Source organism: Polyodon spathula, chromosome 6 (genome assembly GCF_017654505.1).
Source record: "Polyodon spathula isolate WHYD16114869_AA chromosome 6, ASM1765450v1, whole genome shotgun sequence".
Classification (NCBI taxonomy): domain Eukaryota; kingdom Metazoa; phylum Chordata; class Actinopteri; order Acipenseriformes; family Polyodontidae; genus Polyodon; species Polyodon spathula.
Window position 1 is genome coordinate 48291737 of NC_054539.1, and position 27551 is coordinate 48319287.

Consider the following 27551-nt stretch of genomic DNA (forward strand, 5'->3'; position numbering starts at 1 on the left):
TTTATTTAGGAGATGGCAAAAACATTTACATTAATGAAAGAATAGACAACGTCTAGAACTGTCAAATACACCTTTTTAGTAAAGTTTCAGTAAAATATTGATATCTATATGGAGAACAGTTAATTTTTTTTTGCAGATGTTATAGATTTTTTTTTCCAGTTTCACAGATCCCAAGCTTTCACTCATGTTCATACAGTGAAGACCATGCATACAAAATAAACTAAATCAAGTAATCTTTTCTGACAATTTGCAGAAATCAAACCTCAAACGAATGTAAATGTAGAAATTATTGCTCTACTTTTTAGATGTGCCGTATTATCAAAAGAGTAAGAATGGACTCTGTTCATTACACGTTGTGAGAAAAAAAGATTATTATAAGCCTCCAAACTTTCAGACAAAACAAAAATGTGAATAAAAGGACAAGTCTGACTTACCGGATGTAATTTGCTGACGTGCATAAAGCAGAACAAGAACAGCATATTGGTTCTTGTAAATTACACAGGTATAACATAAAAAGGATAGGGCCTTTGCTCTATAATAATGTAAAGCAGTAATCAATATTTTCATGACAGTCTAAACCTACAGCTATGGCCAAAAGTTTTGCATTACCTAGAATTTAGACATTTATATTTAAAAAAATAATAAAAAAAAAAAACAAAAACAAAAAAAAAAAAAAAAAAAAAAAAAAACTTACAAAATGATGTCACAAAAGTCTACCGGAAACCATTGTAGTAGTACAGTATTTTATGTTAGATTTTGAAATGTCAAATTGTCAGTTTTCGTTAAGTATATGGAAATCTAAAATGCGGTATGTAATTCAATATGTTAATGTAATATTATTCAGCAAGTTTTATTTAATTTTATGAAGCAAAATTAGTTAATTCTAAAGGGTGATGCAAAACTTTTGGCCATAGCTGTATGCGTGGCTTAGTAAAAAAGCCTGCTGCATATTAGAGTGCAGTTATTATATTCTTTGTTTACCAATTAAAAAAATTTGACCAGTTTACATAGTTTTGAACAGGCCGATGCAACTTTATTTCAATTATTTTTTACATCATAGGTGGCTGTTCTGCCTTTTTGTAGTGTCTCATTTCCACCAATAGTTTAAATTTAAGCTCAGCAACTCCCCCAGGGTATTTTCAGCCCTTTAAAACACATGAAGAAAGCATTTTGTGATGTTTTAATTCACAGACCTAATTTATCAGGAACAACAACCACAGACTCTGGATTGGACAGCACTCCTGAACTTCCTTGTGTTTCTGTGAACACTGACTCGAATGCTACCTCCTGGTCTGCTAAGGCCTCAGCCGGTCCCACTGCTCCTACAGTTTGCTGTGTGTTCTTAAACACCTGCTGTTGTTCTGCAATCCTCTCCAGTTCTGCTTGCTTCCTTCCCCTTCTTTTCCCAAGTATTTTAACATAGTTGGCTGGAACAAGTCCTGTTGTCTTGCCATCTAGACTAGCCAAGAGCCAGCCACGTACTCTAGGCTGTTGTTCTAATAAACAAAACAAAATGTTTACTGATTTGTGCAAACCAATTTTCTTACATCTTCAGTGGCTGAACAGTATCACTGACCCCTCATTTACTGTGCACAGGATATTTACCAAGCTTTGGGAGATTTAAAAATGAAAATGTGGGCTCAGTGCCACAGGTGGTATACAAGTATAACTATTCGGAGTAAGTCTATGCCACATATACATCAAATAACAATCCTGTGTTTTTCAAGAGCAGATAATACATGCTGTGACAAAGCTGAATAAATTATGCAGGGGGTGATCTATGCTAGAAAACTCCTTACCCTTTGGAGCCAGATTCAGCATGTCCCCAACACAAAAAGAAATTTCTTCTTCTGAGGCAGCGCTGAAGTCATATTCTGCCCTTGCAACCACATGATCATCGTCTCCATTTGACCAGTTTGTGGAACCTTTACCAAAAAAAATGTACACATTTTTGGAAAATTTATCAAATGCACTTTTGTGTAAAGGCAAAGTAATTTCATGTCATCTGTTTAAAATACTGCATTTAATGAGGAAATACATATTTTAACACATATCATCACTGAATAGATTCAGATCCAGTTGCGCAACTGTTACCCATTTTACTGCACGCAGACCCCTTTCTTATTGAATATCTTGGTATAACGGTTTTAATGAGACAAGTGCCTCACAAGTGCACGGGTAACCCAGATAATATCCATTTACTATCACTTCATTTGGTGACTGTTACTGCAAGTACCACAACAATATTTAGATTATTGTTCTTTTCAGATCTACTAAAATACTTAGAAAGCAAGAGTTAGGGTGAAGCATCTTGTCCTTGCTGCAATTATAACTTCTGGCACCAGGTAGCACTGTATGCTATGCAAACCTGCAAGCACATCCCATATGAAACGTACTCCGCATTCTTACCACTTTCTTTATAAGGCCTCACCTGTTTCCTCAGACCCGTCAACAGAACTTAGCAGCTTCCATATGAGGTAAGGTCCTCCAAGAATAACTGCGAAAAACAGGAAGATTGGCCAGGATTTGACAGAATTAGCAGCACTGGCTCCGGCAGCAACCTCTGACCCAGCACTGTCCAACCACAGGTCTTCTGCCTCCGAGTCTCTCCGCAGGCCCATCAGCCTCTGCAATCTCCTGTACAGGTAGCGCAGAGTCCTGACCAACGCAAACACAGAAAACACTTTGGTGAAATGGACTTTGAGCCTTGAGAAATGGTTGGCCACATCCAACACCGCTCTGAAACTGTTATAAACTGCTGAAAAGGTAGCATCCATCATCATGCTAACGGAGGAGAACGCATGGACGATGCTCTCGATGGACTGAAAGGCCCCTCTACTGCTCTCCTCCGCATGCTGCACAAACCGGCTAGATGGAATTTCATCGTTTCGAAACCTGTTGTACCCCAGGCCTCCCCCATATCCATAGCTTAACGGGCTGTAGCCGCCAACACCACCATATAATGAGCTCCCATAGGGACTATATGATGAAGGAAGGGAGCTGTAAGCTGGTCTGTAGCCTGTCAGGCTGCTGCCTCCAATCTGCTGCACTGATCTTGGAGGAATCGGTGGAGGGGCTCTGGCGAGGACAGGGGGGCCTGGTCTTGTCAGAACACTAGGTCCCAAATCTGGAGACCTGTGAAAACAAATATAGGACAGTCAAAAACAGAAATACAGTGAAAACTGAATATCTAAAGGAAGTGAACATTTGCAACTGCCAATTAAAAGTACCTCCGTAATTCTATTAAATTATCCAGAGTTAAATCTGCGTTCCATATGTCTACAGAGAACATCAGGTTATTGCCTAACCTAATGTCCTACCTCTCCTTGATTGCTCACCATCACTTTCCAACTAACTTTACAGTAAATCAGACTCATTGCATAGCGGTTTCCCCATTCTAGGTTTTAATACATGCTTCATCAGCCCTAGTGGATAGGTATCAAGCTCAGGTGTGTCTTATTAAATTACTGGCAAAACCAAGAATATGAATATTGTTAACTAGCATGTATGATCAGTATTGCTCCCTTGCAAGTAACATCTGCCTATACTGTTGAACAGATACTTTTCAATAAGATATGGTACAAACTGTATTTTGAAATGATGACCCTGGCCCAATGTTACATGCATGGATGTAGCTGACTAACGTACATGACATACCAATTGTTATGCTGCTGCAGGTATACAGACGTCAACATGTACGTGTTCTACAACAAGTAACTAGATTTGATTTAAAACACTATATTCAATATTCTAGATTTATTTTTTCACTAATTTTATTTGTGTGTGGTTTACGGAAAAAAAAAGAAAAAGCTCTCAAGCTTACAGTACTGCGATGTTATTGACAGGTATTGACCTAAACAACAAGACTCGAGCTGAAAGGAAAAACTGGGCCTAGTCACAAATCCTTCCAAATGGTGGTTGTGGTTTACGAAGAAAAACAACAAAAAATATACTTACTGAAAAGCAGCAGGTGCAGGAATAGTGCCTGGAATCCGTCTTTCCCATGGTTTCGGAGGAGGCTGGGGTGCCATCCTTTAAAATGTTGAACAGTACAGCTGCGCCAGCGTTGTCTCCACTTTCTAACCAGATTGGACTCTAACCTGTGACACTCAATTATATCAGACTTTAACAGTAGATAAGGGAGAAATCGAACATGTTCTGTAGAAACAAATATGGTACATATTCTTTTGCACCAAATGAACATACCGAGCTGGACTAAGAAAAGCATTACATATGTGCAGTTTTATGTTGTATTTATTTATTTTACTTTTTTTAAAGTAGAAAAAGCAACCTTACAAATGTTATATGCAAATGGTACGTTGCTTTATCTTTGATCATTATCATAAATCTGATGGGTCTATGGCAAAGATACATGGTGATACACACTGTATTATCGGCTGTGCCCTTAATCTCTTCAATGAAGCAATACTGCAATGTAAAACTACCGTTTGATTAGGTTTTGCCAATACAAGAGGCCGTGGTGCACCTACAAACACATTTGAATGTATTGTCGCAGTTTACTATTTAAAACTTGAGAATGCAATACTGTCGACTTAACTTTTCCCAAAAAGTCAACTATATATTTGCACTGTTGCTTTAAACGTAATCAATCGATTTTTCTGCGTATTATTAATCGTGTCTGGAAAGAGGTGCTGGTTCAGTTTACCTCTTGCTCTGCTGTATTAAGTACGTAGTATTTCTGGTTTTACTGCTGAATTCAAATTTCGGGGGAGCATTTAGATACCACCGTTTATGATCTGGTTATTTATCCCGCTGTCTTTATGGTCATTTTGAGTTATATTTTCCTTGCATTGTAAACACTCACGTTACATCTTGCTTGTCCCCTCGCGGTTTGCAGAACTTGTGACACACATTGCCAAAGGAATGTGACCACCGACAGGGTTTTATGCTGGTTAAAATGGTGAAATTACAGAATATAAAAATTACCAACAGTGGGTAATACAAATTGCATTTAAGCTATTTTGAAAATATATTCTGTATGTTTATTGCTCGCTAGGATCACTATCAAGAACGTAAGGTAAATGCGGTAACGACGTAGTTAACATTGAATAAGGCGTTCAGTGCGTGTTAATCAAAGTTAACTTTACAGAGACAACGTACTGTCAGTTACTGTTACTGAAATGAAGACAGACTTAAAATAAATCCAAGTTTGTGACGCGTAGTAGTTACAATTTAATTAATCAGTCTTACGGCATCAATATATTTACTTTACGCCAGGCCCAGATAAGAAATATTGGTGATAATGATTGGTATGCATTTTTATTATAAACCAAAACGTTTTTTTTTTTTTTAACTGATCTACAGAGTAATGTTATAATGACAGTGCCTTTATAGCTTGGAATTGCTATTGACTGCTCGTTATGTCTCCATAGGCCTTTACCATGCATCTACTCAAGGAAAAGGACAAGCCAGTTGTCAGAGTGCTGTTGAATGCTGGTTGCTGCCCTCGCTGTGTGCTCAGATTCTGTTGTGTTGGACTTCAGTCCACTTACAGACAATCATATAAGGTATACGTAGTACAGCTCAACCAATGTGCAACTATGTGTACATTGTAATTATTAATTATTTCTTGGTTTGTAGGAACTCTTCTCAAATGTGTGTGTGTGTGTGTGTGTGTGTGTGTAGCCTGCTGCCTTGAATTTTACCCAGATTGTAAATACACAAGAATCATAACAGCGCAAGAGGACCAAGGGTGGTGGCATGCTAATGACCCCATATGAAGACGTGTACATTTCATATGTGTACTCCTAATGGAAGATAACACAGGTCACAATTTGTGAGATGAAAATGAGGTTGGGTCAGACATTTGTAACTTGCAAAATATTTGTCATAAAGAAGTCGGCAATGGATACATTAAGAGCTGAAAGTATCAGGATTCCAATTGTGTACATTACATTTGCCCTAGAATTCCTGTGAATTCATGTGTGAGGTGGTGATACATTAACCACAACTAAGGGGATTAAGAAAGGGGTTCCAGGGAAGGGGAATGTGTATGCAAAAGGATGATTGCGTAATTAATGCTCCACATGGAAAAAAAGTTCATGGCCGGTCGATGTTTCTTTCACCTTTTTAATGTTAGTATCTTTTTAAAACTTGATTTAAGGGCTTTCCAATTAAAGTAATAATTGAAGTAAGTCAAACCATGCTTAACTGAGTGTACCTATTGCAACAGTTACTGGAAAGTCTTTCTGCCTTCAGGTTGATGCAATAGTCCTAACACAAGCAGGGCTGGACAAATCACACCGCCCTGCACCCAGTCCTGTTTTTTTTCTACTCAGTTTAAAAAGATTACAACCCTCTCCCAAATCAGGAGGACAATAGATCAATGTGTTCCTACTGTCAAGGCATTCCACTTGTCAAACCTAAGCAGCAGTTACCATGCCACTGAACCCTGGATGTAAGTGACCCAACCTGCTAAATCTTTTTCCAGTTGGGTTCACTGAAGCACAATCAGGTGAAATAAGCCCAAGGATTTCACAACAATAATTGCAGCAAACCAGCAGAATCCCAATTGTGTGACACACACAAGTGCTTTTATGTGCTACGTTTGTAAATAGGTTTAATGATTACACCTGAAATCAGAAATGTATGTGTTTCTGTATGGAGTCAGAAAATTCTGGGAAGCAAATGTTTAATAAAAAGCCTGTGCCATTACCCACCAAGGTTCTGTTGTGTAGGTCAGTTTAATAACTTGGTTAAGTTGTTCTGCATTTTTTTTTAGCAATAGAACACAGTATAGCTTAGTCTTATTTTATTTTATTTTTTTAAATGGGTGTAATTTTAAAAATAACACCAATCTGAGGTAAAACCATAAACCAAAGTCAAAATAGCTCTTTTTTCTGCTAATTAATTCACATTTCTCTTGTTAGGATCTAATGAAAGAACTGACAGATTTTGCCAGAGAATGCAACAAACCTAATGCTGAGACAGAAGAGGAGAACGATCCCCCATGCAAAAAAATGAAACTGGAGGAAACAGAGGACTTTGTTGAGTCAGATAAGAACGGAACAGTAACTAAACCAACTCAAGAGTGTCCCACTGTCCAGAAAGATGAACCAAAAACATGTGTGGTATGTCTGGGAGTACTTCAACACTTCTGTGATAAAGACTTTGCAAAAAAAGTAAGTGTAAAGACTGCCTTTGTCTGCATTATCTTCTGACCAATGAATGCAGGAAAGATTAGGGAGAATGCTGCTTTTATATGTGACAACCCAAAATGTAACAGAAAACAGTACTAAATAATATAATAAATTCAAATAACGTTGGTAGTTTTAAATGTATATATATAATATAATATTAATAGGGTGCATGATTTTGTGACAACAATAGCTTTATTAATATACTGTACACATATATTACATTTTGCAGTGGCACTATAGGGGGTCAATCCTTCTGTAAGAAAAGGATCATCTGTTTTTTTTTGCAGCTAACCAAATCAAACATTTTAACCAAACAAAATCTGATTTGGCAATTATTTTTTTTTTTTTATAAAAAAGATACAACCGCAAAAATAAAATGAAAAGGATTCTGCAACATAATTATTTAAATTTCTTGGCAGTAACCACATCACTGTTGAAGCTGAGTTGTCTGGTGATACTGGGAAATTGTCCACCTTTCTGAGCTCCACCATGCTTTGTTTGTAGCTCATTGATAATGCTATCAGAATGCCTCCTGCTGTTGTTTTCTACAGATGTCCCGTGTAGTTGAGTCTGCCAATTACCAGTTCAGCAGCCTTGTGATTTCAGTGTCCCTTCCAGCTCAGCTGTCAGTGAGAGAGGTGAGTATTCTCCACAGAGCCGTAGAGGTCATGAGAACACATCTTGTTAAGAGTTACCTTGTTTCAACTATGAGGATGGAGGCAAGACTTGTGTTCTAACTAATCTGATACTGAAACCTGGAATAGATCAAACTGCTCTGCAAAATAAATTCGAGCTTTATTATTTATTTGAAGGATTGGGACAGGAAAGGTTTGTGGTACCTACAAAATGTAATAAATCCAGTTTTCTGATTTACAACTATTTGTGCTAAACGTATGGAAATAAAGCATAACTTACTGTGATATTATAAATCCGATGTCAATTTAAAAATGCAATGTCTTTGACCCCGTTCACACATCCAGTTTAGGCCAGCCCAGGGCTGTCTCTGGGTTGCCTCAAATTTCTGTTCACCTGACAAGCGCTGAATAAATGGACCGCTAAGGGTTAATTTCTGCATCGCCCCAGTTGCTACCTCTTAAAACCGACATTGTTTGATCTACTACGCTCGACCTAGTAGGGGAGTGGTTTTTGCTACATCACAATATTGACACGTTAAGGCTGGCCCAGGGCCTGTGTTGGGTTCACACATGCAGATAGGCCGGCCCTGAGGCGGCATTGCTTACTTTAGGCCGCATCTAAAAGCTGGGGAAATTTGGCGTTTACGACTCCGCCGGTTTCATCTCGCCCCCGGAATCCCCTAAGACGGCCTTAGACCAGCTTTTTGATGCGGCCTAAAGTAGGCAATTCCACCTCAGGGCCGGCCTATCTGTATGTGAACCCAATGCAGGCCCTGGGCCGGCCTTATCACGTCAATGCGATGACGTAGGTCAAACCACTCCCACCAAGTCGAGCGTAGTAGATCAAACAATGTCGGTACAACTTTGAGGTGTGTTTCGGGTCATTATCTTGCTGAAGAATGAAAGACTGCCCAGCTAGCCGTAATCCTGATGGAATGGCATGCCTCTGAAGTATGCTATGATAGCCATGCTGGTTGAGCTTGCCATGGACTTGGTAAAGATCACCATCTCTGTCACCAGCAAAGCAACCCCAGACCATGACACTGCCTCCTCCTTGACAGAAAAACTCATGCGCTCACCCTCTCTGCGTCTTACAAATACTCGGCGGTTGGACCCAAATATTTCAAATTTTGACTCATTGGTCCATAAGACCGACTTACACTCCTCAAACGTCCAGTTTCTGTGTTTTTTGGCCCAGGCAAGTCTCTTCCTCTTATTCTGCACTCTTAACAATGGTTTCTTTGCAGCAATTCTTCCAGTTAGGCCAGCTTCACACAATCTCTTCTGAACAGTTGATGCTGAAACATCTGTACTTCTAGTAGCGTTTAGCTGAGCTTGTATTTCGGGGTTAGTTAATCGACAGTTTCGCAGACTTGTGACTCGAATGAACTTGTTCTCTGATTCTGAGGTCACCCTTGGCCTGCCTGACCTTGTTTGGTCCTCATGAGTGCCAGTTTCTTCAAATTGTTCGGTCTTGGCCACCGCAGTTATAGACACTTGAAAAGTTATTGCGATTTGTCGTAAAGATTGACCTTAATTACTTAAAGTAATTACAGACTTTTTTCTTTGCTTAGTTGAGCGTATTTTGCCATTTTCTGCTCCCTTACATTCAGGAATGACAAACTTGTGCCTGTGCTACCTATATTTATAGTAATCATGGACCCTCACCTGTTAACAATACTTGGTGACAAAAGGTTAATTAGGTAACATGTTAGTTAACTCAGATAACATCTAACAAAGACACTTTTATACTTAGGCCAGTGTTCTAACACCATGTTATACACATTTCAGACTTTTAACTGACTTGGGTTTCAGACTGAAATCCCCTTGCTTTGGGTGACCATATCTTTGAAATTGACAAGATTCACACTTTCATTTAAAAATGTAATTTTTGAATACAATTCACTTATGATTATCAGCTTATATAAATACACATATCATATAATGAAATATTAAGTGTTTATAGACAAGTTTATACAGTTAAAAGCATATATGATCATGGAAAACTTGGTTTCAAGCAGGTGTACTCAAACTTTTGACTGGTACACTGTGTATATATATATATATATATATATATATATATATATATACACACACACACACACACACACACTTCAGATTGTAGCTAAGATTGTAAATCTCAATCTCAATATTGATAAATAATGCATAAGACGTTGCATATTCAGTCACCATTAATATAGTAATCTATATTGTGATTAATGTAATGTACACATCCTTGTTTGCTGCATTTATGCACGATCCAACAGGATTGCTTCTTTCCACAGTAACTGACTGCACTGTCAACACACGCCTTTATCGTATCTTATGCAGTAGGTACAGTACCAACAGTGTTGCAAAAAATAAGATGGCCATATTTACGTCTGCAAATTTCCCAGCTCAATCCCTTATGTTGACTTCCAGGAATGCAGTGTTTACGTCACTGTTTACATTCCGGACAAGCTCTTCGATGCAATTTAGGGTTCCTTTTCAGCCACATATGCGAACGTACTTGGGATCCCTAAAATCTCAACTGTGATAGGAAATTTGAGGCGGCCCAGAGATGGCCCAAGGCGTTCTCAGTAAGTGTGAACGGGGTCTACTTTCTATAAATAACCTGCAGCAATATCTATAGCAATACAATAGTGAATTGCTAATCGCACAGTAAAATACAAAATCTGTCAATGTCATTCAATCTGTTTAGTTTACAATAATTGCCAGGAGAGGGCAGTAAGTGATTCTGTGTATGCTGTAGTTTAGACCTGACGTTTGAGAAGTTAAAATACATAGCTGCAGTTTACTTCAATATTGCAGTTTTGATTTTTTTTTCTGAATGTAAACCTAGACAATAACTAGTTTGAGAAAAATAGCAGCCCTGTGAAACCCGTGATACCTTTCTTTTGTTCATTTAAGATCTTGCCTTTAGTTCAAGTTCTTTACATCTGCTCCGTGGAGAACAAGGGGACAAGCCGATCAAACTAACTTCCCTCCAGGGTAGTACTTAAATTTCCCAGTACCAACTCCCCCAAAGTTAGGATAGGGGATTGGGGAGAGGGGGGAGCTGCAGGGCAGTTCAGTGAAGTACAAAATATACAGATTGAATTATCTCCAAACTCTTGCCATCATCGCCACTGGATAAACTGAGACTGACATGCGTTCAACACACTAAAGTACATTTTACCATTCAAAACGGGTTCACTTTTGTTTAAAAAACAAAAGAGAAAAGAACAATTCTTAGGCATTTATTTGGCGAGGCAGCTTTTAGATATGATTGACAGTTGCTTTATAATATTTCCACAAGCAGCTTTTCAGAATTAATGTCTAAAAGTTATCTCATTAAGAAAGAAAGACACCAAAATATTCTGCGTTTCATCTTTCAATTAATAGATTTTAAAAAATAAACATCAAAAAGGAGAAAGCTTATTTATATGCTTATGTTCTATGTCATTGTTTGCAATGAAAACACATAACCATTTGGTCTAGTTATTTGTTTTCTGTTTTATGTGTGAATCTTATTTTAACGCACATCAGCATTCATTATTTAAACTGTCACACATCATTATCCGTCTTGCAAATAAATCCTTATTTATGTTTATTTAATTGATCCAAATAAACAAACAAAGAAAACATACCACAACGAAATATGGACAGGATGAATTCAGAACCATACAAGCAACCCTGTTTTGTCACTACAAGGACAAACCTTGGTTGCTTCTGTATTATTTAAATGATTCAGTAGAAACAGCAAGGGGTGCTTTTAAAATGTTTTTCATACTTGTAGCAAGGTAGTAAATAATTTAAACATTTGTGTATATTGATGTGGTTATACAAGAATTGAGAAGTGACACAGGTAATACCCTACTTTCAGTTGTGTCATTATAAATTAAAAGTGTTATTTAGAATATGACATTACTCCCACCCCTACCAACACACTGTAGCAACGTGGGTGATTGGGTGTGTCCAGGTTATCCTCTGGGGTTGGTCTCATCCTAGCGACCTTTAAGCTTACATCGCACGCCTACAGTTCAAAGCTACCAACACCTACAGTTTTACCTTTCAATAACGTAAGTAGTTTCGCAGTTTCAGATCCAGTTGGATCTGTTCTGAGTAACAGACCCATGATATTAACCCGAGAGTTTCTGGCTTATATGGTGCTACCTTGGTGTAACAGAAAGCTTAGTACCACAGAGTTTCTGTGAATTACCAGTTTGTGGCTAAAGGAGATGGCTGCCTGGTTCTTGTGTAAGTTTTTCATCATTGGTTGCCAAATGTTTTGCTCATGTTTTAATATCTGGTGTTTGAATGTTACTTCAGTCTTTCCTGGGTAAGGGACTTCACAATAATTCTTCCCCAGTTTGAAAACACTGTGAAAAAAAGAGTTCTGTACACTGAAAACTTAAATAATATCAGAAGTTTAAACTAGAGTTTTAAATTGACTGAAACTGAAAGTAGCAAATTCAGTATTGTGTAATGGTAGTGAGTGCACACAGTGTGGGCTGTATAGGAAAAAAAACTAATGTGCTAATTAAGTCCCATAAGGTGCTTAGGCAATCATTAACGCTTTAAGAAAGGGAAGACATTTTGGGCCATATTCACAAAGCTAGGTTAGCACCATCTCTTTTCTTAATATAGAACTAAATGTTAGTTCTGTAACATAAGCAGTTTGCGTTTACTTATACAAAAAAATGCTGCAAACTTAGCATGATTAAGCGTGAAGATTATTTGTGGGTATGCAACTGTGGCAAGTAAAGAATCAGATGAACATCCATAATATGTATATTCGGATTACAAGCATGTTTGAGATATTAATTTCTGTTCAGATTTTAAATGCTTGGAGCAGTGTCGCCAAGTTCCATTACATGAGTCATATGTACCATCCTGTAGGTGTAGTAGTGGAAGATAACCACTAATATCGTATATACAAACCTAAGTGCTTTTGAAACCAGATGCTTGACTTAAAATTGCAGAAATATATATTTTCATTTTAACATTTTTGAGTTAGTAGAATGGAAAATCCGTAAACAAAATCACAGTTTTAGAGAGGATAGAAACTCCACGTTTTTCAAACCACCACACTTCAGAAATTCAGTTTTAAGAAGGGCATTTTTGGTGGAAAAAGTTTGTATTATCTAACCAAAAGATACAATCGAGAACGATAGAGAATGCACATAATGGGATATTATTAAAGAGGAAAGAAATAACAAAATTATTAAAATGTAGCTCATAAAAAGTATGCCTTAATTAGACTTTGGTGATTTAAGAGCAATTTTCTGAGAAAAACAGGCACCTTGCGTGTTAAGTCAAAGGCCTAGCAGCTGATTATAGGACACTAGCTGGGCAGAAGCGAGCACAGTCAAACTTTAAGTGTTGTTTTGAGCCTAGTTTTTATGCCTGTGCTACTGCCAGTTATCCATCAAAAATTCAGGGAGTGGCTTCATTACGTTGTCCTAAGCGATTTTTGAAATGTTCCATTATACCAAGATCACTGCAGAAAGTGACACTAATTTTCTTGCTGTAATTTTCTACCCAGCCCGTTTGTGGAAGTGCTGTTAACTGCTTTTACTTGTTTGTCTGTCTTTCATATTTGTGGTGTGGCTGCCTGCCAATAGCATGCTGCGTGGTTGCTGGTAAAGCAGGAAGTGGGGTAGGTAATTATTATTATTTTTTTTTCTCATGCATAGCTGAAATGACTGTTGCCTTGTGTTCCTTTTTCAGGATTACTTTTCTGGGAAGGATGAATTCCTGAAATTGTGTCATCAGCATGTGTGCAACTACTTGTTTTGCAATAGGCATTTGTTGGATGCATTGTTTGGTTAAGGAGAATATGAACACCGACCAAAAAAGTAGTTTACTGTGCTATGCAGTATATTAATAGTGTGTATTGTTGACAGACCTTGTTGACAGTACAGTTTGTTTTCCTAAAAGTACCATATTACTTTGAATTACCGCCGCCCTTGAATACAAGTCCTCTCAGATATCAGATTTGTAATAGACATCACCCTTGAATAAACGCTGCTCTCAATAATGAAACATGGAAAAATGTTTTCCCTTCCCCAGCTCAAATAAATGCAGCACTTAATAAAGAAATGCATACAAAACACAGTACGGCAAACCATTACAAATAGAAACAAAGTTAACTGAATACACTTTAGGGCTGTTTTTAAAGGTTCAAAGGTTCGTTCGCTAACCAGGAATTCGAAGGTAGTTCTAAACCTCCGAAGGTTCGTCAGGTGGCATTCATGCACTGTATGTAACTTTTGCTGTTTTTTTTTTTTTTTTTTTTTGCGTTTTTCTCTGTTAACAGACACTGTTTGAATACTGTAAATCACACATTAAATGTCAGTCGCATTCACAATTCGATCTTTTGATTTAAGAATACTCTTGCTGTAAAAACTACACTAAAGTTAAACACAAAGTGCAAGTGAGCAGCTTAAATGTAACTGAATTAATTCCCGTCCTTTTTTTTTTGATCCAGCTATGTTCAAAGACAATGCGTGTCTGCCCTCCACGTTAATAAATATAGTTGGTGAATTGGTTGTCATGAGCCAGCTCGATCGCCCAAAACAGCGCAACAGACATCCAACAAGTTGTTGATGCCCTCTCAGAACTGACAAAATAAAACTGCAAATGAATGTATTCATTGTGTTTATTTGTTTGCATCATTAATATGTAACACACCGATAAATCCAACACAACTTAAAAGAAAGGAGAGAATCTCTGACAGCATGAGCCTCCTCATATCGCTGCTGTCCAATTGAAACTGGCAGCTGAGGTAACCTTCACAGTTGCCAAGTCCGCTTATAACAAGCGGAATTGGGCTTGTTTTTGAGAGTCGCTGGTTGCAATTTGCATAAACACCCAATCTAGCTTGTTGTGAAAGGCAGTGCTGCTTTTTTTTTTCTTGTGAGACTGTAACCTTCCCCTTCTGTCTCACAGGCAGCCATTGATTCCTGAACACCCCATTTTGTTGTTGACAAGAGTTTGTACAGGATAGAGCAGGCAGTGGCAATTTTGGGAACGAATTAATGCACTTCAGTCCGTTTCATCAGTATCTACCACCTCCCTTTCAAGTGCCAACTACCCCTATTTGCTCAAGCGTGGTATTGAACACTTCCTCAGCAGCTGTCAGCTGTCTGGACAGGTAGGGCTTCTAAGCCAGGGTAGTATACGCAGCTGATCCCCTATATGCTGTATTGCTTGAATGAATATATATAAATAACGTCTCCGCTGGTTGTCAGCCATGGTGATCTGACATACCTGTTGGTCAGTTTCATTTTATACCTCCGAGTTTAATTAATGAGTCGTAAGATAAATTAGTTGAAACAGTATTCACTACTAATGACATTTGAAAAACAATTTGGGCAAGAGCAGTAAAACACATTATTAACCAGCCAGGCACGAGGTATTTTGCTTTATTACAGCAGCATAGATTCACTCTTGTACAAGTCCTGTATGCGTGGAAACCACATTTTCACAAAATTTCAGTATTAATCTTCAAAAACAGCATGAGTACTTTACGCATTGCTAATTTAAATATAAACCCCTCTTTTTTCCCCATTCGTTTCCATGACGTCGGGTGAAAAGCTTTACTCGAGTAAAATAAACTGAGTGACTGGAAACCTAAAAAAGCATTCTACACAAGACATTTCTCGTTTAAGTGTCTCAAGTTAAAAAAAAAAAAAAAAAAAAAAAAAAACACTTGCATGGAAACCCTGTGATTATAAGAGAAGTGCTATGTTATAAGTACGAAACACTAATAATTTCGTTATGTGTTATCCAGAGGTAGAACCTTCATTTCTTCGTTCGCCGTATCGACCACAAAGCGTTTTATACCGTAAGATGCATTGGAAAAGAAAATGTCTCAAACCCTCTGCTCTTTGGGATTTTTTTTTTTTGTTAAATTTCCATACGACCAAAAAAAGTTGAGTGCAAACTGTGCAAGCGACTCTTGATGACTCGTGGAGGCACAAACATTGGCGTATTATTATTATTATTATTATTATTATTATTATTATTGTAGTAGTAGTAAAATGTGACTGTGACTGAAAACCTTCTTGGAATGGTGACTGTTAAATACAGCTTTGTTTTGTCTAAGTCAGCTGCAGTTCTTTTAATAGGCAGCAATATGGTGCTCCCGCAATGTATGGCTTACCTGTAAAATAATAGGATTTTCAATCAAATATAAACAAGTAGCCTTGGTGACGTCACCAGTGAATTATGCAAATTAGTACCATCGAAGGTTCGAACCTTCCTTCGGTAATGTGTTCCGAACCTTCGAAGGTCAAAATGTACCCTTTGTTACAGCCCGAATAAACTTGAATAAAATGTATTTAAAAGAATAGAATTACACACTGGCGCATACCAGTATTTTACTGTAGAGTTTATGGAACCCAAACAAAAAAAAGAGTACTGTAAGTACACAGCACTATGTACTGATACTGGTGTAGGAGTAAATAGAGCAGCACTAAAATAAATATTTATATTTAGGAATTAGCAAGAAAAGTATTATATTGCAGGAGCTGTATGGATATTTAAGTTTCTTAAATGCATTTATGTTTTGGTTGTATGCACGGTATTTTGGCTAATTAGAGATGCTGCAGAATCTTGATCCAGACAGGAAGTTTGTAGAGTGGGGATGTGGTGTTTTGGAGTGTCAATGGGGAGCAGAAGCTACTGTAGCTCTTGCTGTGGCTTTGCTGTTTAGGGGATAGCCATGGGATGAACTCATCTTCCTCACCGAAGCCCTGCCTGGATCAGGAGACTGGGGGTGTTTAGTTTGGTGCTGGTTGAAGAGAAACGCACCATATATTAACGAGTTCAGCCATGCGACTCTTAGAAACTGCTATAAGAAAAGGAAAATAAACTGACCTCCTCATGTTGAATTGATGTTTCTCTCTTGGTATTATTTCCCTCTCCACACTACACTGGTAAAATAAACGATGCAGCGGTAGTTCGAAGTAATGTGGTAGTTTGGAAATGCTGAAGGGGTATAAGCATGACCCTGCCACTACACTACTTACAACAGTAAGAGGTTGATGACCTTATGGAGCTCTGTGAAAATTAGAAATTCCATTTTTTATGGCCTCATTTATTTAAGGAATTAAGTGAATACCTCTATGACATTTTCACCTACACGCTGGAATTGTTTAAATATTTAGGTTTATATAAAAAAAAAGGTTTAATAATTGTTTTCCCCTAAAGCATGATATTTCACCATTTACTATTACTACAGTACACATCACTATTCATTAATCCTTTTACATTCCTGAAAAAACCAAACACTAATTAATCTAAAACAGTTGCAGATCAATAGGTGGCACTGCCAATAGGCTGACCAAGCTTATGTTACATACATAAGCAACTAGAACTGAAAAACAGTGTAGTTGAGTAATTGCATAAGAACCACTCAGAATCATTGCAAACATCATAAAAAGGTAAAGCTGACAGAAAAAATAAATGAAATTGTAAGATTATGGAGTTTACACTGGCTCCTTATCTCACGATTATTGTAACACATTGGCATTTATTTGAACAGATCTGTGCTTCTAACACATTGTAGTAGTTCTGTGGTGGGTACGCGTGCATCTCTATACTCTTATTTGTAACTTTGCTCATATGCATTCTTATGTTGCGTCCAATGAAGTGGGTTATACTAACTTGCTTTCCATTAAGCTAAGATGATTATTAATTAAAATATAGACTAACAAGAATAATCCAACGTCCTCATAACAGAATTTGCCTAACAATTGGATAATGATAGCATTTTCTGTTCTCCCTGAAGTGTTTCATAGTTATAGGCACAATAGCAGCATACAAGTCCAGCATGTCACCCATCAAAGATATTAATAATGTTTGGAGTGTTCAGCAGGTACGGAATGCATCATTCGTTATAATTTGTTAACCCTTTGGTTCCCTGCATTTTTCCTTGACATAATTTGTTTTCAATTGAAAAGCTGTTCAGATTGTTCCACCATCTGATCATTGTCTTATACCCTTTAACACAAAACTATAAAATAATTGATGGTGGTATATTTAGTAATACTAAAAGAAGATAACATTTTTAAATTATATATATTTTTTAAGTCTGTCTATATGTGTATATAAAAAAATGTTTTGTATGCATTTTGTTCTCGTGCGAAAAATTACATATAAACTACCATTAGATCATTTTTGGATTGAAGGGCGACGAGCTGCCAAGCTTTGCTGTTCAACAGGTTGATTTGTGAAGTGGTTTAACATTTCTTCTTTTTATCTTTTTAGACAGCAAGATTTTTCTTCAGGGAAGGATGATGTGATCCAAATCAAGGAAGCCTACAAGTGGATCATCCATCCTCTGATCTCAGAGGAGTTGGGTGTGCCTGTTGATGGCAAGGCAAGGGCTCACATCATTTCCAGCAATTCTTTGCACTTTTTGGAAGTGTCTTTAAACTGCACTGAAAACTTAATAGGCATGGGCCTGCTATTATATGCATCAGTGGGAGGTTGTACATGTCGTCTGCATACACCTTAGTGCAGGAAAGCAAAAATAAAAAAGTATCAATTTGTAAAAGATGTTTTTTATTCTACTGATACATTTTACAGAATCTATTGAGATCGTAGATACTATATGGTAACAACTACATTGATTATCTAAAAACTAATCACTTGGGACACAACACCTCTTGCCTAAGCATATGCTGGGTAAGAAATCCAAACATGTACATTGATTTATATTCATTTAAAAAGTGTTATTGCTGATATGATTTTTCTGAAGTGTTTTTTGTTCTGTGTTTTTCTGTTAGAGCCCCTTTGAAGTGAGTGTGGCTTTCACGCACTCCGAAACGGATGGGGACTGTCATTTTCTGTAAGTGTCCAAGCAATAGATGATTTTTGAAAACTGTAGAGGCGCCATTACATGTGGTGCAGACCAGCTAGGGGTCTCTCTTTACATCAGGACCGTAACTGGAGCGGGGCAGCTGCCCAGGGCGCAAGCTGTGGGGGATGGAAAAATGACTTAAAATAAAAAAAAAAAAAAAAAAAAAATACAAATAAAAAAAGGACAGATTTATCAACCCTATGCAGCCGACTCGTTTCTTGTCATATCTCAGCTGTCCAATGACCAACCTCCCCCCCCCATTGGGTCATAGCCATGACTACATAGAATGCCCCCATGTAATTGGTTAGGGCTGTGGTGGTTGGGACACGCCTCCATTACAGCGGCGTTCAATGGAGAATGGTATTGGCACTTAACTATTTCAAATGTCTGTCTTCCGTTCCACATGACCAAAAGTACTGATCTTCAACTCATATGAAAGTTAAAATTGGGACAAACTTGTCTTCTTCATTTTTTTAATTGTTATTAATAAAAAAAAAAAAAAAATAAAAAAAAAATAAACCAAAAAACTTTATATCCGCTTTTTAAAAAAATACTTTTGGAATGTCCAACCCTGCTGTGATTGCATGAAGCTGCAGGGCAGGAGATGACGATTGGGAAAAGATACTGAACAGACATCTCAGATCCCCCTTATTTATTGTTTTACTGTTGTTTTTATTATGTACATTTTTATTTTATGTACTGTTTTGAAAATGTTTCCCCGGACAGAGATGGACGGAGGCAAAAGTAATCTAAATGACCTGCCTGCATCTGTTTCCTTTTTATGTGTCATTTCAGTATTATATTATTTATTATTATTATTATTATTATTATTATTATTATTAGTTTTTCTGTGTTTTCTTTGTTTCTGTTTATGTTAAAACGATGGATAATTATTTTGCTGTTTGCGTGACTTTTTTTATCTGTGCTTTATTGGTAGGATTTAAAAAAAAAAAAAAAATTTCCAATACAGTATTCACAAGTTTCTTCTTTTTGCATAATATAATATAATCAACGCAGACTGCTTACCTTCGGCGACTTAACCAAATGGACTCCCCCAGGAAAGAAAAAAGTTGTGCGAGCACACATGAGAACATTACAATATAGATTTAATTAATAAGAATGCTCTGAGGAAGACCCTGGCAGCGTTGAAACATCAGCACTATATAGACAATAAAATCTGGCTCCTTTATATGGACTAATTAATTAATGTAAACAGTTTGCTTTGATCTATTGTCCTGCTGTGATTGAGCACCTGTGATTGTTTGAAGTTTATCTGCTGATGCGCGGAGCCACGCTTAGAGAGAAAGAGAGCGATAGAGCTCTGTATGCATAAATAATTTACTTGTATCACAAACAAGATAATATTATGTTTCCAGTTTCAGTTGTCTTACAGCTGGTCTGCATTGGCCATTTTTGGCTCTTTTTTGTAAAATACACGCATCACAAAACCTTGTGTAGCTCTGCAACTGAACAAGCTATTTCAATTCTGATTTCTGATTTGAAATCCTTGTAAAATCGCACAGCTCCCATATACTCTAATTCTTTTTCTATATTTCTTGGAAAAAGGTCAACATTTGCAGGTTTTATATAATACATCCCACAACAAAGCATATTATGGAATGATCTGCTTAATACCTTTCTGTTGATATATTGGGTTTTAATTTCTGATTTACGGTTATCAAACTACAAGCGCTAAAACACAAAGTGGTCATATTCATACCTAATTATGGTCATTCTGGGTAGGCAAAAGGGATAAATACGACTGCAGCAAAACAGTTACCCAGCATCCAACAGTTCCAGTGTGTGCTGATTGGTTGCGTCATTATTTATTTATTTATTTAAATGTTTTATTAACAATACAACTTTACAAAAAAAAGAAAAAATAGGCAGAATTGATATTAACATACAATACATATTATATATCATTATACATATACATATCCTAACTCCTATAACGTCGGTGGAGGGGGGGGGACGACAGTAGAGGGCGCAAATATTCTTGCTCAGCCCGGGCACTAAAATGCCTAGTTACGGCTCTACTTTACATACATATTTTTTTAACTTGTTTAATTTGGGGAGCTCATATCTTAATCTTTATTTTATTGGTAAATAATAATTAAAAAAAAAAATTAAAAGAGTTAGATTTTTTTGTTTGTTGTTTATTAACATTTTAAGTGGATTTGGGTATACTGTATGTGAACTATAGGAATCCAGGTCTGTGAGTGACAAGTCTGATGTCATTTGTGTTTTTGTATTAATAGGAAAACAAAAAATGAGCCATTTTCTGGTCTTCCTGAGTTCATAGGAACAGGTCTGCCTCTAAGCTACAGAGGAAAGTGAATTTCCTTTTTTTTAAATGTGCAGGTAACTGAACTGTATAGATAAACATCTGAGACCTGTGGTAAATACAAAATACAGAACTTCTAATGTATTACAGATTAAACACAATAACAGTAAGTAACAATTAGGAGTTGATTTTAGCAATCTGGTTTACTGGCATCTTGGAGTCTCTTTCTTTGTACACTGTCAGCCAAAAGGCTTCTCTTTCGTGTGTTGGAACACCCATAGTGAATAGAGGGAATTACTGATTTTACAGATTATGCAGTTTATTAAAAAAGCAACAGAATAATTTCTGGTAGAATTGTAGCGTGGTAAAGTAGGCAGACCTCATGGTTAATGCTTAGAAAATGTCGGGCTTGTATATTTGTAGACTTATTCAATACCAACTACACGTCAGGTTAAAATTGAAGCATAGAAAGGGAAAAGAACAACTTGGCACTGTATGGTAAGTATCTCATTAAGAGCAGGAACTTGTTCTATGTACTCAGTGTTTTTCAGAAGTAACTATACTAAGGAGTACATTTTGATCCACCTATACTCCACCATTTTATCCAGTATTTTACATAACTAATGAATCCTCATGGATTGCATCAGATGCCTATTCTTAGGGGTAATCCAGTGTTTCAACACAGGGTGATTGCCCAGCGCTGTAAATTTCACCATTGCAGTTTAGCTGTGGCTTAAACTGTCTCAGTATCGGTTCATCAAAACACCCACCAAGTATCCTTTTAACTGGTCTTTTCCTCTTTTTGTCTTTCTAGTGCCTCAATCTGTTCTACTTGTTTCAAACCAGCAAAAAATAAGCAGGTAAGTAGCAACCAAAGATTCTATAATTCTTGCATATTATACCATTTCTGCTTAGGGTTCTATAAAGTGTTAGAATACCAAGGGAGTTCTATAGTGTTCCAACTCTATAGAACATTGACTGTGTTTACAAACCTAGGTTATATTCCACTGTTAATCAGTATATTTATATATTGGTTAATAACTGTATGGTTTTAGTAACCAAACTGTACAACTTGATATCAAATATACATTAGAAACTGGCCATCTGTCCTCTGAGAAGTGACAATTCCAGTGAATTGTTCCATATTAGTGGGGATTTCTCTACTGTAGCTAATACTGAAGCTTGCAACTTTAGTCCCACCCTTGAACAATAATTCAGCTCATCAAGCTGGTAAAATTTGTGGTAATTATTTCAAACAGCATATTGGGTAAGTGCAGCCAGTGTTCATTGTTAACCACTTGGCATCTGTGCAGTGTGACTCACAAACATACAAGGCAAGGGTCAGCTGGGGTAAATATCAGAATGTATTTTTTGCAGAAACAAAAAAGTAGTGAGACACTGGCAAAGTGGTCTGCAGTTGTAGTTTGTTATCGTTGTTAGATGTGGTGTATTTAGTTATATAATTTTATTGCGTGTTGTTGCTGATGAGAACCGCACCGGCGCTGCGCCGCCTGTGACTCAGGACCTGCCGCTGTTCCGTCTGTGGAATTGCTCCCTCACCACGCACATGCTGGATCTGCTGCTTATCGTGTTGTGTGTTGTATTGCTAATGAGAACTGCATCGGTGTCGCCCCGTCTCCGACTTGGGATCCGCCGCCGTCTGTCTCTGACTCAGGAATTGCTGCCTCATTGCTCATACACCGGTGCTGCTGCCGAGTCGCATCACCACGCGTGCCGTCTGAGACTCCGGAAACTCTGGCTGCTTACTCTGCTCACACAAATGGATCCGCTGCTGCCGCTCCTTCCTGCGCCGCCTTGTCTCTGACTCGGGGAATGCCGGATTATAGAACTCTGCTTTGTATGCTTGCGTTTAATGGAAAGCTCTTTGGCTGGTTTGGTTTGTAAAATGCTTTATTCAATTAGTAAAAGGTAAACAAAATAACAGTCTTCAATACAGGAATCCAAAGGATCCCTGGGTCTGACTCCAGGCACTGAGTGCAGTACAACCTTTCATTCACATTTCCTGTGGTTAAATAGCCCTAGCTCCGTACCCTAGACCCTGTAGCAGGCAACCTATAGAAGTAAGGCATTCTTCTCAAAACTCTCTGATTGGTCAAAATCCTACAGAGCTTGGCTCCACTCAGTCTGGCCTCAAGCTGCCAAGTGTGTAATTCCTGCAATATAGTAATAACACCGTGTAACAATTTTTTTTGTTTGTTTTTTTGTTCCTGGGTAGTAAGTGTTATTTCCTAATTGCTTATGTCTCAAAAGTATAGAAAATGGCTATTATTCCCCAAAAAACTTTGCTTTTGTGACCAGGACAGGTAAATTTCAAAATATCACTATTTCCAATGAGAAAAGGGGTGCTTTTGTGTCTTTTCGTTCACATAAAGTCAGAAAAAAACAACATATGAATCCAAATTAACATGTATTTATACTAAAGTAATATAAAAATGACTACAAAAGATTTAGAAGTGAGTAGTTTTTCGAGATTTACGATTATACTGTAAAACAGGGGAATCATTAATTGTGTTACAGGCTGTCCTGTGCCCGTGGCATGGTTCACCCTATATAATAATTGCCCCTTGATAATGAAATTTGGATATACTAGCCACCCAGTGCCTTCAACATCCTTACCTCAAATAGACTGGACCTTCCCCCAACTGTGCACCGGTGTGGAATAATTTTTTTGGTCACACATGTCCAGTATATTGAGAGCGGCTGGAGTAGCCTCTGCCCTGGATGGCCCAGTAACCTCTCGGTCACACTGCCTACCGACTCCCTTTTAGGTTAAATGTCTAAGAGATACAAATGGCAAAATCATAGATGAAGAAAAAAAAATAGCAAATATATTAAATTATTACTTTTCACAAGTTTTTACAAAGGAGAATACTGACAACATGCCCCACATGTCAACCAGTTCCTATCCAGTTTTAAACCGAGGCAGAAGTGTTAAAGGGACTAGGAGTTCTTAAAATAAACAAATCCCCTGGGTCGGATGAGATCCTCCCAACAGTACTCAAAGAAATAAAACAAGTTATTTAGCTAACCAAGATCATGCAACAGTCTCTTGACACAGGGGTTGTACCGACAGACTAGAAAACTGCAAACGTAATACCGATCCACAAAAAGGGAAACAAAACTGAACCAGGTAACTACAGACCAGTAAGCCTGACTACTATTATATGCAAACTTATGGAAACTATAATAAGATCCAAAATGGAAAATTACCTATATGGTAACAGTATCCTGGCAGACAGTCAACATGGTTTTAGGAAAGGGAGATCGTGTCTAACTAACCTGCTTGATTTTTTTGAGGATGCAACATCGATAATGGATAATTGCAAAGCATATGACATGGTTTATTTAGATTTCCAGAAAGCTTTTGACAAAGTCCAGTATAAAAGATTAATTCTCAAACTGACCGCAATAGGGATTCAAGGAAACACATATATATGGATTAGGGAGTGGATAACATGTAGAAAACATAAAGTACTGATTAGAGGAAAAACCTTAGAATGGAGTGAGGTAACCAGTGGAGTACCACAGGGATCAGTATTAGGTTCTCTGCTATTCCTAGTCTACATTAATGATTTAGATTCTGGTATAGTAAGCAAACTTGTTAAATTTGCAGACGACACAAAAATAGGATGAGTGGCAAACACTGTTGCAGCAGCAAAGGTCATTCAAAAAGATCTAGACAAGATTCAGAACTGGGCAGACACATGGCAAATGACATTTAATAGAGAAAAGTGTAAGGTACTGCACGCAGGAAATAAAAATATGCGTTATAAATATCATATGGGAGATACTGAAATTAAAGAAGGACTCTACGAAAAAGACCTAGGAGTTTTTGTTGACTCAGAAATGTCTTCATCTAGACAGTGTGGGGAAGCTATAAAAAAGGCTAACAAGATGCTCGGATACATTGTGAAAAGTGTTGAATTTAAATCAAGGGAAGTAATGTTAAAACTGTACAATGCATTAGTAAGACCTCATCTTGAATATTGTGTTCAGTTCTGGTCACCTCGCTATAAAAAAGATATTGCTGCTGTAGAAAGAGTGTAAAGAAGAGTGACCAGAATTATTCCAGGTTTAAAATCTATTCAGTCTTGAACAAAGAAGACTACGCGGCAAACCTAATTCAAGCATTCAAAATTCTAAAAGGTATTGACAGTGTCGACCCAAGTGACTTTTTCGACCTGAAAAAAGAAACAAGGACCAGGGGTCACAAATGGAGATTAGACAAAGGGGCATTCAGAACAGAAAATAGGAGGCACTTTTTTACACAGAGAATCGTGAGGGTCTGGAATCAACTCCCCAGTAAGGTTGTTGAAGCTGACACCCTGGGATCCTTCAAGAAGCTGCTTGATGAGATTCTGGGATCAATAAGCTACTAACAACCAAACGAGCAAGATTGGCTGAATGGCCGCCTCTCGTTTGTAAACTTTCTTATGTTCTTAAGGTTGACACATTATAATCACAGCTTCTTTTTGTTGGATGACCCTGTATTTTGTGCAGAGTTTCATATACAGTATAGCCTTCAGCCAGGGTAAGAGATTATTTCAGATTGACTGAAATTTGCAGAACCTGTTTACATGACAAAAGTCATAAAAAAGGTAACTAAAACTGATAAAAAAAATAGTTATATGTACAGTGGAAAACATCAGTCAAGTAGTAACTCAGTAGTGAGGAGCAGGTGATAATTCATTTGGTTCCATGTATCATTAAATATTTGTATATGCGTATGTTCCCTGCTTTGACGTTTTCCTGTATTTAGAAGCTAAACAAAACCAGATGCAATCTGTAGCTATTTCCTTTTTCTTCAGGTAACCCTGTGTAAGATGCAGTGTGGTCTAATGGTTAGAGCATAGACTAGACAGGAAACAACATGACAGTTTATTAGCCATTGCTTTTTAGCAGTATTTGAAAGCTGTACATTTTCTCTGCATTCCTTATTCTTGGTAATTTTACAGAACAATAACCATAGGATAATTATTTAACGAACTCCAATGTCTTGTATCGAAAAACAAATACAAAATTGGCACATACAAAATTGGTTTACTGAATTGAGTGGAGATGTCTAGTATGCTAAAAAAAGGTAGTCTAGTTTTGAGTGGAGTAGATCTATACTATTAGTTCATAGATGCCCCTAGTCACAGCAGGGGAACAGGAGCTCATCTGCATAGATCTGATTTGCTACATTTACCAGACGACAGCAATCTTGAAAGTGATATTTTCAAACAGGCAGTTTCCCCAGGATAGAAACATCTATAGGGAAAATCAACTTCACAATGATAATAGAAACAATAAAAGTTGTACTATGACTAATAATATTTGGGGAAATTGATTTAAAAACCTTAGGGACTAGACCTTTGGTATTGCTGGGTCACATTAACTTATCAGTGAGAACAACCTCAATGAACACTGTAAAAGAAAATAAGCATCAGAATCAGTTTCCTGCAGGGTTTGTTGAAAGTAAAATGACTCTGCTGAGCAAGACGTTATTGTTAAGACAACCATTGATTTATATGAAGTGATGAAGTAAAAGCCTAGGCCACATCCTCTCTGTTAAGACCCAGAGGTTTCTAAGAACATGCCTTTTTTATATGTGTGTTTTTGTCTCTGCAGTCAGTGTTCACCAGAATGGCTGTGATAAAAGCCTTGGAGAAGATAAAAGAAGAGGATTTCCGCAAGTAATTTGACTTCAGATCTTACCTCACGATTACTTAGTATTGCCCTGTCTGTTCAGTAACAAGATAAGGGGGAGGCCCAATCCTAGGGAAAGCACAACAGTAAAGTAGTTGGAACACAGCACCCTAACATTCTTTAAAATATGTACACTCTTACCATCCAGGCTGCTGATAAATATGTTACTGAGTATTATACTATGGGCAGCGAGGGGTATTTACCTTTTTCAGTATCAAAAGCAAAACAAAAACTTGCATGTGAGAAAAAAAAAAATATCCCCATTTGCAAATGTTACAGAAAGTTGACTTGCTTTATATTTTTCCCTGAGAATATTAGTGCTGGGACAAATATCTGAATATTCAAATGAATATTTTTTGGCATGTGTTCGGCTGCAAAAATCAGATGTTCATTTTCGCTACAAATGGCAAAAATACCTTGCACTTATTTACTGTCTCACCGAAATTTGCGCAACAGTTAAAAAAAATGGCAGATGAAAAAGAGCTCAGTGTGATTTATATATATAGACACACACACACACAGACGGTGCTCCCTCGCTGTAACGCAGGGTCTCGGGGGACACACAATATGAGCGTTGTAATTGAAAAGGGTTAGAAATGGGGGAGGGGGACGGGGTGGGGGACACCGCGGGACACATAACACACATCTCACTAAAAGACAAAATAAACTCCCTCTCTATAATGCACATGTAGTGAGTAAAAATCTAACTTTCCATGAACTAACCATGCATAAAGCACCGTGTAACATTCCCACTCGTGAATCATTTTAATTAGCAGTTTTTAAAGTTTTTAAATAGCCTGGCAGTCGGGAGTTTGGTTCGAAACGACAGACAAGCAAACCAAGTGCGAGAAAGAGCGGGTCGGGCAAGGTGAAGAGGGAATGGGCTCGCCCCATGTTCGGTTGCCGGA

At 37.5% G+C, this 27551-nt stretch overlaps 2 protein-coding genes across 3 annotated transcripts in view; one reads left to right on the forward strand and one right to left on the reverse strand.

Annotated features, from left to right (window-relative positions):
* Positions 1-1011: 1011 nt before the first annotated feature.
* pex13 (peroxisomal biogenesis factor 13) lies at positions 1012-4119 on the reverse strand. The gene is made up of 4 exons (XM_041253016.1): positions 3958-4119; positions 2432-3135; positions 1800-1925; positions 1012-1496 (listed from the first exon to the last, which is right to left on the reverse strand). Exons 1-4 carry the CDS (start codon positions 4029-4031, stop codon positions 1186-1188), a joined length of 1215 nt encoding a protein of 404 aa, XP_041108950.1. The 5' UTR covers positions 4032-4119; the 3' UTR covers positions 1012-1185.
* A 519-nt stretch (positions 4120-4638) lies between these two features.
* Positions 4639-27551, forward strand: part of pus10 (pseudouridine synthase 10) — a 39507-nt gene continuing 16594 nt past the window's right edge. The window contains exons 1-9 of one of the 2 annotated variants that reach the window (XM_041253018.1): positions 4639-4686; positions 5394-5528; positions 6891-7142; positions 7712-7798; positions 13402-13436; positions 18053-18164; positions 18574-18635; positions 21749-21794; positions 26566-26630. In XM_041253018.1, coding sequence (XP_041108952.1) covers positions 5403-5528; positions 6891-7142; positions 7712-7798; positions 13402-13436; positions 18053-18164; positions 18574-18635; positions 21749-21794; positions 26566-26630 — 785 coding nt within the window. In that variant the 5' untranslated portion in view covers positions 4639-4686; positions 5394-5402. Of the gene's footprint in view, positions 4687-4726; positions 5039-5393; positions 5529-6890; positions 7143-7711; positions 7799-13401; positions 13437-18052; positions 18165-18573; positions 18636-21748; positions 21795-26565; positions 26631-27551 lie in introns of those variants that run through there. The other variant, XM_041253017.1, reaches the window with a different exon arrangement.